Here is a 10,812-nt window from a genome sequence, read left to right as displayed (position 1 = left end):
TTAGTTAATAAGAAGCCTGAGCTAATAGGCTAAACAGTTTCATAAGTAATATAGTTTCTGTGTGATTATTTGGGCCTGGGCAACCAGGAAATAAATGAGCTGTCTCCATTTACAAAATGGCACCAATGTGGGCCAACTATATCTACATAAAACCTGGGAGAGCTTGGGAAGGAATTCTAGACACAAAAGATCAGAACTAAATATGTTTTTTTGGAAGCTGCATTTTTTTCAGATAGGCTCTGTTTGCTGGCAACAAACAAAAGCACAGATACTTTAAGAGAAGGCTTGCTGGCTCAGCATTAACAGCAAAAACTGCATGACTTCTTTAAGAGATGGTGATTCTGGCTCTTTGAAGAGGTCCTGCCTGAAATGCGGTTTGTGAGCAGAGTGGTACAAATTGCTTAATAGCAACATAGACCCACTGCGACCCTGGAACTGGGGCAGTGAGCATGGCTCACAGAGGCAATGAACATACTTCTGTCATGTTGGACAGAATGGAGCCAGCAGGCATTGATCTTAGTTATGCCCACTTACTATTTCAAAAAAAGCACTCCTGATCAGAAAAGGATTACAGATACATAAAATGATATATTCATAGAGACAAGACCTCTGAATGGGTCACAATGTTGGATAAATGCACATGAGCTTAAGAGAGAGAGAGTGAAGACAGTCATAGATTAAAGGAGTAAAGATAATAAAATAAATATTAAAAAGTAATAGAGTGAAAAATAAGCCACATAAAGATGAAATATATACAAAGTCTGGATTATGCATATTATTGTGTTTTCTTTTAATTTTTTGACTACAGAGAGACATTTTAGTGTATAGGCTGCTAAGCTGAACTGACATATATATTTTAAAGGTATCTTGACTCCAAAGTTTGAGTCTAAGGCTATGTTACTGTGGAAAAGAGGTTCTGCTTTTGTTTCCATAGAAGATGAAAACCTGTGGATTACTTCCAGGCTACTATGGTTTGATGGAACAAGACCCCCCCAAAGGTCTCTGTGAACCCTAAAATACTCCCAACAGACAGCAGGAAGCAGTTTGAAGAAAACTATGTCCAAATTTCCAAAATCATTGTTTATAAATGTTTGTTTTAATTTAAAGGGGGAATATAATATAGATGAATGCCTTACGTTGATATGGACTTTGGTGTATTGATACAAATTTAAGGTTGATTTGTTACACTGTGTATATGTATTTCTGTTCTTGTTTAAGGTATTGTTTAGAAAGTTCATTTTAAAATGTAATGTATAATTAAGAAATACAGATTAATAGTCATCTATAATAGTCAAACTGTAGTCATGTTAGGTTTTCTAGATATACAGAGATATATTTCAGTTAGATAATCTTCAATACTTCAAAGACCTACAGAATATGGCATTTAAAATGTTTTGTTAATTTAGGGATTTTCATGTCAATGAGATATATCTGTTCCTGTTAGCACCAATTTACTTCAGAGATGGTTGTTATTAAAGAAACTCCTTATGGAGTTTGCTGTCACTGTGGCAAGATTAGCCATTTGGCAAGAAGCTGCTTGTGCCTGAACTGATTGATGGCATGCTGTATGACATGGACATGTAGGACCCACAGAAAAATGACTGCTGAACTTGGCTAAAAAAGGTGAGACAATCCTTCAAGTTTCCTGCTTCTTGGAAGAGTCTGCCAGACATCCTGCAGGACCCAGAGGAAGGTGACTGACAAACTGCCAATAAAGGCAAAACAGTCTTTCAAATTTTCTGCTTCATGGAAAAGTATGCTGGATACTATGGGCCTGTAGGCTAAAGATAAATGCCCCAACTTTACAAAAGAACTTTGGGTGGTTGTCCAGGCAGCGAGATGTCTCTGTCTATTCTAGAGTTATGGGAGTTGCTTACAATGCACTTCCTGTTTACTTAGGTAATATTATATCCTTTTGGGATCTTTGTTGGAGTTGAAGTCAGATAGTTATAGTTTTCCTTAGTTATGATAAAAGATAAATTAGACTAAATATTGCAATTGTAATTCTTCCTTGATACCTGTTTTGTTATATGTAATTTTACTATGTTAAAAGCCTTCCTTTTTAATTAGACATAAAAAAAGGAGATGATGTGGAAAATTCTTCTGTATATGTGTTGTTTTTACTGGCCTATGGCAGGGTAGAATATAGCCAGGCTTGTATGTATATATAGGGAATACTTACTAAGGACTGGGGTGTGAAAATGGGTAAAGCAGGAGCAATCTAGAGAGACTATTTTGGTAAAGAAGGCACCCACGCTAAAAGATGAACAAGTTGTAAAGCTCTTGAGAAGGAAATGACAGAACTTGATTTTCTCACCTTCCTTGTTCAAATCATCCAGATCTGTAATATCTAAGGAGATTATGATGGATGCATGTCCCTCAAGATGACTCTTTGCACCTTCTATGGAGAACATATTACCTTTCTGAGGAGAAATCTTGCCCACCTAGTGCTCTGGGTTCTGAAGCAGTGACTGCCTTTATCGGACCGGAAGGGCCCCCAAATTCTCCTATCTCAACTGAATTTCATACATTTTCTCTTTGTGCCCCATTCAACAGCTTTGTTTCCTGTGTGCCTTTGCTTATGCTAGATTTTATTTTCTTCCAGAATATTAGTTTCTGTCTTTAGATTTTCTTTGGGAATTATTTCCCTTTGGGTATCATTTCTCTGTATTTTCCTTATTACCATAATTTTGGTAGGTCCAAAGGATTGGTTGAAAGGGTGGACCCTCTGATGATATGTTGCCTTCAAATTCACACTGTGAGATTAAGAGAAAAGTTATTCTTTTTGTGATCCAATTGTATTTTATGCAAAACACTAATTTTTAACTCATAGTCCCTTGAGAAGTTTGAGAGAATCTCGCATCAACTCTCAAACATCTATTATTTATCCCATCAGCGTGAACTTTTCTCTTTCTCCATTTGGTGTCTGCATGGACATATCTCTTTCCTTTGCAAATTTTTCACTTTTTGTGCTTTCTCCCATCAACTTGCCTGACAGAAGCTTTTATCAGCAAAGGGGCTCTGTTGAAGATATCCTGGGAGACAGGAAGGACAGTGTAAGATTACGTTGTACACTCCACATTACATCACTTAGTAGATCTCCAGAGACACTCCCATGTTTCATATACTTCCTCAGTAGCACTTAGACCTGGCCCTGTCTTGCTACTTCCTTTTCTATAATGCTGGAGACACAGCGTGGTAATAAGCCCTACCCCTACTCTCTATGCCACAATTCTTCTAGGTGCTGATAAACAGCCCTCTCAAAGTCTCACTACCAAGGTACCTCAGAAATCAACTCCAGTTACAAGGATACACATACTTCTGAACACAGAGATGCTCACAAAAATAATTATGATGAGTGAAATTTGCATTCTTATAGTATATGACTGTGCTATATTACTACCTTAACAATCCCCATTCATTCTTTTATTCTTTGAGGAAATACTGTGAAAACAATGTGCCATGTGGAGTTTTGCCCCAGGGAATATAGAAAGTGTTCAGAAATCAGGTCTTCTTTTTTCTTCCATGGATTTTTTTCCTGTAAACCCATGGTGCTGGTTAATATCATGATTTTCCCAGAAGTGAAATAGATAGAAAGCCTAGAAATCCTTCTTCAACAGTCTTAGTGAAAGGATCCAGAGCAAATGAAGGGAAGCTTACCATGAATCGTAACAAAAGAATTGCAGTCTCTGAACCAAACTCCAGACCTACCTAGTTTGTGGGCCTAGAACTCTTTGAATGATAGGGAGGCTGGACTCCCTTGAGGAAGAACCTACCATACTACTGTAAAGCTTTATTGTCAGCCATTCTTCTATCCTTCCCCAAGCAGTAGAGCCTTTTATCTTGGTAATTGTATATTGGAAAGAAAGGCATAACTGGAATTTTAGGAACCACTAGATTTGGGTTCTGAATTGTCGTTGATTCTGGGAGATCCCAACAGCATTGTAGCTTTCTGGTCACAGTGAGGATTTAAGGAGGACAGGGGATCAAGAGAGTTTTATTTGGAATCTGATTAACAGGCTATTCAATTGGTCCATGGAATCATGCTGTAGCTATCTCCCCAGTCTCAGAATGCATAATTTGGACAGATACATTTAGAAGTTGAAAGGATAGCACACTGGTTCCCTGACATGTGGAAAAGGATTTTATGATTGGAAAGGTCAAATGAAAGTTATTAGGGTTCCCTTATTTGGGATAATAGTAAACCCAAACCAGGGTTAGAGTTAGGGTTTGGTTGGGTTGCTGGGATATTGTAGGGCCTATTGCCACCATTGAGTGCATAAAGGAAGCATGTTCAAATTACATCTACATTTAACTCTCCTATGTGAGCTGAGCAGAAGACAGATGGCTATTGGAAATTTTGGTTATTGTAAGCATGCTTACTTAGTTCTATTATTTGTTGTTTGTTTTTCCCATCTCCAAAATACTCTGTTTTTTCTCCTTTATTTTAGAAGTTTTCTACTTTATTCAGTTGTTGATATTTATTTCTATACTCTGGATTGTTTATCTATTTTCTCACAAGATTTATTCCTTCTCAAGTGCCTGGAGCTATGTGAAGTTTCCTCCTGTGCATAATTTCTTTTATATCATTTGTAATGATGACTTACTCATTAATTGCTTTGGTTTATACTTGTTTTCTAAGATCTTTGCTTATTGTTGAATTTGGGGGATAGTTTTGCTGAATATAGTAATCTCGATTGACAGTTACTTTCTTTCAGCACTTGAAATGTATGTTTTGTTGTTGTGATAAAAGACCACTGGAAAAGCACTCATGGAAGAAAGACTTTATTTTGACCTATGGTTCCAGAGGGAGAGTCCATAGAAGTGGGGGCGGCATGGCAGTGGGTGGCTGGAACAGGATGCTGAAAGACCAAGTTTTGATTATTGGCCGAGAACAGAGAGAGTGGACTGGAAGTTGGATGAGGCTCTAAATTCTCAAGTCCTGATATCATGCTGTACTTTCTCCAGCAAAAGGTTCCCAAACAGCATCTCTAATTGAGGACCAAGTGCTCAGTTCCTGAGCTAGTGGAGAGATTTCTCATTGAAATCACCACAACATTCTCTTTTGTTTTGGAAATTCCTTTAGTTAATAGTCTAATTTTAGATACCAGCCCATTTTGGGCATGGTCTGAGGTACTAAAAGCACAGATGAAAAACACACAGGACCCTCTTTTCTGCTGGATTTGGTTTCCAGCTTCCAGTGCACCCAGAGGACCCTTACTGTGAGTTTTAACCCCAAATAAATAAACCTTCGCTATACTCCATTCCGGGCTATTGTAGAGCTCTCAAATACTCCTACACTGTCCTCTTCTGGACTTCAGGCTGAGAAGTCTGCTGTTCTCCTGGTGGATTTTCCTTTGTAAGTGACTTGGTATTTTTCTACAAGAACCAGTAAAGACAGCAGTTAAAGATTTTAAACAAAAGCATCCTTACTGTGTAAAAATGAGCCATAAGGTTGTTGGGTGAAGATCTCAGTAACAGGACGGGCCCAGATATAGATGGTCCCAAACAGATATAGGCTCCCACCACTCAAGGTGTCACGATAACTTTCTATAAATGTGGGGCAAGATAGCTGAAGACCCATCACCACCCTTTCCAAGAATATTTGTGTAACCAAGGATATAAATAATAATTAGCAAGATCTGGCACAGTATGAAAATATCTCGTCATTTCTTCAGCCAACAGATCAATGTTGAGTATAGAAGTGTGGGTAGGAAACACTACTCCATCTAGGCCTACTTAATCCTCAGATATTTTCCTTGAGCTGGTCTGCCTCCTTATCCTCATGTGCTGCACTTCCCATAATGCTTCTAATGGTTTTGTTTGAGCTAGCTTGCATTACTTGGCATGGATCAGGTCTAAGGCAATCATTCTAGCCTGCCATGCTTGCAACTGAAGCCAGAGCCTTGATTTTGAGAGAATCTGGGCCAGCACCACTGCTCTTGTCTTTTCATCAGTCACACCTGGCTGCTGAAAGGGCCCTGGGCTGGGTGAAAAAAAATTTTCATCTCCAATATACTTTATATCTCATGTTATGGGGTGGAAAGTGTGTGGGGGGTTATACCTATCCTTAGTTTAAGCTTAATCTTTTAAAAAAAACCTATGCTGATTTATTGTTTGTATCTTTTGTGAACTGCTGTTCAGACTTTAAAAGTTCCTGAAGGTTCACTAGCATTACATTTGGTTTTCTGCTAATTTTCCCTAGGAATTCTGGCTCAATTCAAATCTTGACACACTTGACTTTGAGTATCCAAGACATGCCTTTTTGTCTATTTTCTTTTTTCTCATCCCATATGCATTCATTGCTGTTTATTGAGCCTCATATTTGTGGGGGTTGAAATGAACTATGGTAAACTGTGCTCTAGTATCCACTGAAGACCAAGTACTTTGCACATTAATAGGCAACCAATAAATCTGTGATTTGATATGCAGTTTCAGGTTATAGTTTATGGCCCTAACTTCCAGGAAGCTTGGCTACTTTCAGAGGAGGAGCTTTGTTGGTTCCCACACAGGGCATCTTTCATGGCAGAGAGTACAATGGGGATCATCTGTATCTTCATATATTCTACCACCTTCAACTTTTTGATGAGCCACCGGTTTGAATTGTTCCTGTGCACCAAAGCCTCTCCAACCTGGTAAAGATCAGTCCACTCTAGCACCCATCAAAGCCACCAAATACCCACAGCAGTCTTATGGTCCTTGAGGGATTGACTTCTTTCCTAACCGTTCCTCTTGTGCACACAAGGCATCAAACACCATCTCTCCAATTTTCATTTTCTTCAGTAATTCCTGTCCTTCCTCCACTGTTTCCCCTTTTTATTCATGAGAACTTCATCTGGTTATAATCAAGTATCCCTGCTGCTTGTATGAGCCATCTCTACATGCACTGCTTTCTTTCAAATCATCTCAAGTTATACAGCCATTTTTTTTTCTCATGGAGATATTTACTTTTGCTGCCTCTACTGATCCAATCCACCCCTCAGAAGTAGGGCTGTGAAAGGTGCTTTCAGTGATTATTTTAAAGACTTTTCCAACACAAGCAGTACAGGTGTCTCTGTACTTACACAGGGAGTCCTGCTCACAAAGAGGCATGCCTCTCTACCCCACAAAAAAGACTAGCACCCTGAATTTCCCCCACTGAAAGCTTTACCTCAAGATGATTCACCTAGGCTACACATCTTGCATCCAAGGCTCATAAAACCATCAAAAAAAGCAAGAATGCATACCACCACACAGCACGTAGGCAGCCATATCCTGATTCTCATTGCGGATCTCCTCAGATGGCTATGCTTCTGTTGCATGTCTCAGTAGTCATCAGAGGGGTATGTAACCACTGCTTCCAAACTCATCTTTGCTTTTGTCAGTTCTTGTTAGGGTTATAACTTTGTGATTTTTTCCCCAGAATAAATTATTAAATATCTACTCATTACAGCTAAGAAACTTGATAACAGACAAAACTAGTTATTCATGACATGGTTTCTTTAATGTGTCCTGCCCTCCTCCAGTCTCCATACCTGCCAGTTCTCTCCTGTGAAGGCTGTGGCTGTTCCTCATCTTCAGCTAGCAAGCTCAAATAAATTGCTCCATTTCCTCCAGCCACACATGTGGCAACTGTCTACAGTTAAACTGATGATGTCTGAGTTTCTGGTCCTGGTTTTAGGAAGAGATGAGGTTATTGAAGCCCTAAGGTAATATCCGTAGGCTTCATTGATTTTCTTGCTACTCACAGCTATTTTCCATGATATGCCTCATATCTGTAATTATGCCTCAGAAACCAAAGGCAGCAAATAAAAGGGTAATTGAGTTATTTTCAATGCAGGCTATTTACTAAGATATAGGGATGGCTGAGAGAAACGTGTGGTAGCCATTGATGAGAAAGAGTGATGTCTCTCCCCAGGATAAAGAACATGAAGAGGAAACATAAGATACTGATGTAGCAGCCTGACTCCATCTTAAGGATGGAAGCCAGTTTTTGGAGGTGGAGAGAAAATGGCTTATTTGATTTTATACTTCCATATCACTGTTCATCATTAAAGGAAGTCAGGACAGAAACTCAAAAAGAGCAGGAACACGGAGGCAGGAACTGAGGCAGAGGTCATGGAGGAGTGCTGCTTACTGACTTGCTCATCATGGCTTATTCAGCCTGATTTCTTATAGAACCCAGGACTACTAGCCCAGAGATGGTATCATGCATAATGGTCCTCCCCTATCAATTATTAATTAAGAAAATTCCCTACATCCAAATTTTATGGAGCCCATTTTCTCAATAGAGGTTCCCTCCCTTCAGGTAACTCTAGAGTGTATCAAGCTGACATAAAAATAGCCAACACAGTTGAACAGAAAGGCATACCAACATGCAGAACAAATAAAAATGACTGGCAAGCTCATTAAACATGCAACAGTTTTTTTGTTATATTTTCAATACATCCCCACCTCCATTTTCTCTCCATCTACTCCTCCCTGTCATTCACCAGCTCTCTCCCCGAGAACACCCCTTTCTTAGAAAAAAACAGGTCTTCCAAGGCTATCAACCAAACACTGCATAACAAGATATGATAAGAAGAGGCACAAACCCTCACATCAAAGCTGAGAAAGGCAACCCAGTGGGAAGAAACAGGTCCCATGAGCAGAAGGCCATAAGAGCACCAAGCTAACAACCATAGCATATATCCAGAAGACCTTGCTCACACTCAAGCAGGCTGTGATTGCCTCTCCAGTCTCTGTGAGTTCCTATAAAACCAGCTTCATCAATTCCGTGGGTCATCTTCTCCAGGTGTTCTTGACCCCTCTGGCTCTTACAACTCTTCCCTCTCCTCTTCCATGGGGTTCATAGAATTCCAAGTGGAGGGGCCTGATGGATGTCTCCAATTTAAACTTTCTTTCCACATAATGTTTGGCTCTGGGTCTATGAATCTTCTCCCATCAATGACAAGCAGAGGTCTCTCTGAGGACAACTGGGCTAGGCACTAATATATGAGTATAGTAGAATATCATTAGGAATGATTTTATTGATTTTTCTTCCCTCCATCCTAGGTCTCTGGGCTATCCAGCCTCCAGTTCCTGGCCATCCAGGCATAGTTAGGTATGGGCTCCTTCTCAAGGCATGGGTCTCCAATTAGATCACTCATTGGTGGTCCACTCCATAAGTTCTGCACCTTCATTGCTCTAGCATATCTTGCAACAGGATATAGATTGTAGGTTGAAGGTTTTGTGGCTGGGTTGATGTCTCAGTCCCACCACTGGAAGACTTGCATGGTTGCGGAAGAAGCCTGGTACAGGTTCTGTTTCTTCCATTACCAGGAATCCTCACTAGGGCTCTGGGAGTTTCTATTACACTAGCTTTCCACATGCTCCCAGAAATTTGTTGAAATCTATCATGTGTGGTAGTCCTTTTTAGATTTAATTTGGTCCTATCTTGTCAGTGTTTCTCCCTCCATGTGTAATTGGCCTTTACAATACAATCCTTTGGATACAAATTTATATCCTTGTTTTCAACTTGTCTGTGCTTCTTTGTTCTTACCAGTAAAATGAGAGGATTAACAGCAGTTGCCTCAAAGTCTCTGAAAGAACTCAGTCAGCTTCTAATATACACACTTAAGTGATTCATTACTCTTTCCCAGACTAGACTTCACATGGGCACCTATCTCATCACCCACAATCTTGCTCAGTACACAAAGTCCATTTAAAAAAGTCTCTTCTTCAGTGTTTAAACTGAGAGAAAAAGCCCACTCTGTTACCTGGGGGAGAGTAATAGGTCATTTTATAATAATGCCACAGAGAAAATTACTTAATAACTGAACCAACATTGCCTTGTTTTACCTTCCTTGATCAGCTGCATTGTTGGCCCCACATTTGCTTAGACTACTTGACACTACTATAAATACGGTTCATCATTGAACACATTCATAAACTACTACCTTAGATTCTCAGTAGCAACCATCTACTGCACCTCCCTGTTGGGAGACATGCTCATAAACAATATTAGTCATATTGGCAAGCACACGGAATTCTTCACTAAGTAGAACTTTCCACTGATAGAATTATAAAGAATGATTTCTTTCCCAGCTATGAACTTTATGAATAAGAATCCCAAACTGCCAGGCAAGTTGTGCCTGTTGGCACAATAGTGGTATAACCATTATGAGAGTAAACAATTGCTCTTTTGTTAGATTTGAGGCCTGCTCCTCAAGAACAAACACATACATAGCATGATTTATAAGGTCTGAAGCTCTAGGTGGGAACTTTATACTGTTTCTTATCACCTTTGACATTACCAAAGCACCTTCAAATATTGATGTTTACCAACTCAGTCAAAGTCTACTCCCAATCTTAATCTGAGAAATCTCTCTCTGCAGTGAATACAGGTCCTGGCGGCACAAGGTTTTCAAAATAAAGGATGGTGCAGGGCTCAGCCCTAAACAAGGCATTTATACCATTGCCTTTAAGCCTCAGGAAATGTTGCCAAATAAGGGGCTGAACTAATGTAAGAGCAAAAGATAGAGAAGAGTTGTGAGATGCCTTCTAAGCACAACATGGTTGAGGCAATAATTAACTCACAACTATTTTGTCTTCTAGCATTGGGTGTACATGAGTTGGACCCATGGTACAGTCATCTATGGATAAAGAAGAGACTCAGAGGGCCCAGATACTTGCTGATGAATTATTGGTAGTTTATAGATTCTGTATCAAGAAGGGAAAGTATTGTATTCCTTTGGGCAGTGATGGACACTTCCCAAACGACGGTTACACAGACAGCCCTAATTTAACTCTAACACACACAGACACACACACACACACACACACACACACACA

The 10,812-nt window shown here is 39.6% G+C and overlaps 1 protein-coding gene across 1 annotated transcript in view; it reads left to right on the top strand.

Annotated features, from left to right (window-relative positions):
- Positions 1–10,812, top strand: part of LOC101981080 (mas-related G-protein coupled receptor member X2) — a 24,753-nt gene that overhangs the window by 3,607 nt on the left and 10,334 nt on the right. Inside the window, exon 3 of the mRNA XM_013355517.1 lies at positions 5,322–5,359. Coding sequence (XP_013210971.1) covers positions 5,322–5,359 — 38 coding nt within the window. The remainder of the gene's footprint in view (positions 1–5,321; positions 5,360–10,812) is intronic.

The sequence above is a fragment of the Microtus ochrogaster genome, unplaced genomic scaffold, assembly GCF_000317375.1.
Source record: "Microtus ochrogaster isolate Prairie Vole_2 unplaced genomic scaffold, MicOch1.0 UNK152, whole genome shotgun sequence".
NCBI classification, from domain to species: domain Eukaryota; kingdom Metazoa; phylum Chordata; class Mammalia; order Rodentia; family Cricetidae; genus Microtus; species Microtus ochrogaster.
This window is presented reverse-complemented; position numbering and strand designations above follow the sequence as displayed.